Consider the following 2,626-nt stretch of genomic DNA (forward strand, 5'->3'; position numbering starts at 1 on the left):
TACCAAAGAGGTTGCCAGGCAGCCCGGCAACCATGCCTCATGCTGCGAAGATGCTCAATATTCTATGAGTTTTGCACTGAAGTATCATCTTCAGTCTCTAGATGGACCGCCAGGTCTAGTGACTTGAACTACCTGGTAACGGCCTTCCGATTTCAATATCAACTTGTTTAATCCCTTCAGTCTACTTGTTTAATCCCTTCATAGACTGAATCCGACGAGGAATAAGGTCACCTTTTTCAAGGCTCCGGACATGAACTTTGCGGTTATAGTAAAGGCACATCCTTCATAGGAATAATGCCAATGGGAAGGCAGGCATCCTTCATAGGAGTAACGCCAATGGGAGCGAATAGGCTTCATCAAGCCAGCGAGTTGGGCGAGAGGATTTTGTTCGAGGGAGTTTTGGAGTCGCGCATTTTAATCACCCCATCCATCAACTGCACGACAGGTCGTAATTAGTCACCCAAAATAGGAAATACACCTGCAGCTCACAAGGGTCAACCCGAAACATTTTTGCATCCTTCTTTTGGCATTAAGAACACTGACCCATTCTCTTTTCTATTTCTTCCTCATATTCCATTTTACAACATATAAGCGATAATGGAGAGCTATAGCGGGAACTATATCAAACCATGATGCAACACATGCAAAAAGGAGAAACAAAACGGCCGAACACGGGGTGGCAAAAAAGAGCAGAAGGGGAGCAGAACAACGATAGTGCGGGAGAGAAGGCAGGAAACGTCACAATCATAGCGTTACAACCATGCCAACCCTTGCGTGTGCGTTCTACCATGAGCTTCTGCTAAAGAAACAGCCATGGAATACATCATTTGTTCTTCGATGCTCTCAGGACGGAAATGGCTTGCAACCATACTGTAATTGTCAGTAACAGGCAACGGTGGCGTTGTCCCCGCATCCACCACGATGTCCGAGCCGGCGTAGCTTGTCCCGGCCTCTGCACCCTCTGACCAGTGGTCAGTTGAGCACTCTCCTTCCTCTCTTACCACTTCCCTTCTGCTGCAACTTGACGCTATCCCGCTCCAGCTATCTGGTGAACTCTCCACAGCACACATGCTTCCACCAGCAATGTTGCACGGTCGGCGGAACATGTCAAAGACTGGGAACGCACTACTACCAGTCATGTAAGAGAAATCCATGCTTGATGGCTGGTGCTCAGCCATAGCAGCAACAGCACAAGAAAATCCACCAGGATGGGGTATTTCTAGAGGAGGAGCTGCAACGAATGCCTGCCTCTCACACGTTGGTTGCTCAAAAGGCATAAAACTCCCACAAGCAGGATTTCCTATACTTCCTTGCTCCTGCTAAGAGAGAATGTCAACATAATATTACAAACATATACGTATTCAAACTTTTCTGTACTATAAGATGATCCACGAATTTTCCTAATTCAGCAGGGTGCCGTGCAAACAATCAAAGTACATGCATTACTTAGAAGGAATTTGACACAAATTTTAGATTGCCATCTGAACAACATCCAGTTTAGAAGATAAATTGCATCTCAACAATTCTAGAAGAAAATATATGGTCTCCTGTAACATGAGTTATGTTTCTTTATGAAATCAAAACAATTTAAAATCAAACTTCCAAGATAAAAGGTGAGACTAATTTGGAACATACGCTTAATTGAAAAAAACATTGGTAGTCTAGGCTCAGATGACAATTAAATTATTTTGTCTATTATGGGATGAGTACAAAAATACAAAGTAATGGCAGTACTTCGAAGAATTTGTCAGGACAAGTAGATTGCGCATCAATATCCAGTTTAAAAGATAAACCCCATCGCAACAGTTCTAGAAGAAAATAAGTGTGTACTATAACACAAAATATGTTTATCAATTCAAAACAATTTAAAATCAAAACTTTAATCATGAGTGCGAAAGTGAAACTTTACTTAAGAACATATGGTCAACTGAAAAAGGTTAAGGAAACTAAAGGCAGTCTAGCCTCTTATGAAAATCAAGATTATTTGTTTCGCGTCGACTGATCCAGGATGGCAAAGCCTGCAAAGATCACCTTATTTTGCAGTTGATCTCAATCTCTTCTCTTAATCTTGTAATAACCATTAAAAACTAACAAGCACACGGTTAGGAACTACTCCCTCTGTAAAGTGATTTCTTTATAGAGGGAGTATATGCATGTTTCAGCAGGAATTGTCTGCAACAATAATAATCGTGTCTTGATACTCCTACCTTCAAATATACTGTAAGAAGGGAAATAACAAAAACAAGTGGGACATCGTCATTAACTACCAGCATACTGTTTGTAGAACAGTAACACAAATGAACTACTGTCAACTTGAAGGACAGAGAGAAAACAGTAAGAACAAAGAAAATAATCGTCATGTTTTCCGCAGCTCATATAGAAAACAATTTGATCCAACAAGTCGCATCATAATATTATTCAAATCATACATCTTGCACAAACCAAATACTGTTCATTCAAGGGACATATAAGAACCATTTACTTTACCTGAATTGAACGCCAAATCGCTTCCATAACCATCATGTCCTCTATGTTCATGTCTATGTTATCATCACTGTAATGAAAAGACAATTTACATAATGTCACACACCTACAACATGAAGGATTACCTTGACCATGATCGCAT

At 40.7% G+C, this 2,626-nt stretch overlaps 1 protein-coding gene across 2 annotated transcripts in view; it reads right to left on the bottom strand.

Annotated features, from left to right (window-relative positions):
* Positions 1-521: 521 nt before the first annotated feature.
* LOC119322300 (E3 ubiquitin-protein ligase GW2-like) overlaps positions 522-2,626 on the bottom strand; it is an 18,419-nt gene continuing 16,314 nt past the window's right edge. The window contains exons 7-8 of one of the 2 annotated variants that reach the window (XM_037595793.1): positions 2,488-2,554; positions 522-1,319 (exon numbers count right to left, since the gene is read on the bottom strand). In XM_037595793.1, coding sequence (XP_037451690.1) covers positions 753-1,319; positions 2,488-2,554 — 634 coding nt within the window. In that variant the 3' untranslated portion in view covers positions 522-752. The remainder of the gene's footprint in view (positions 1,320-2,487; positions 2,555-2,626) is intronic. The other variant, XM_037595794.1, reaches the window with a different exon arrangement.

This window comes from Triticum dicoccoides, chromosome 6B, assembly GCF_002162155.2.
Source record: "Triticum dicoccoides isolate Atlit2015 ecotype Zavitan chromosome 6B, WEW_v2.0, whole genome shotgun sequence".
Taxonomy (NCBI): Eukaryota; Viridiplantae; Streptophyta; class Magnoliopsida; order Poales; family Poaceae; genus Triticum; species Triticum dicoccoides.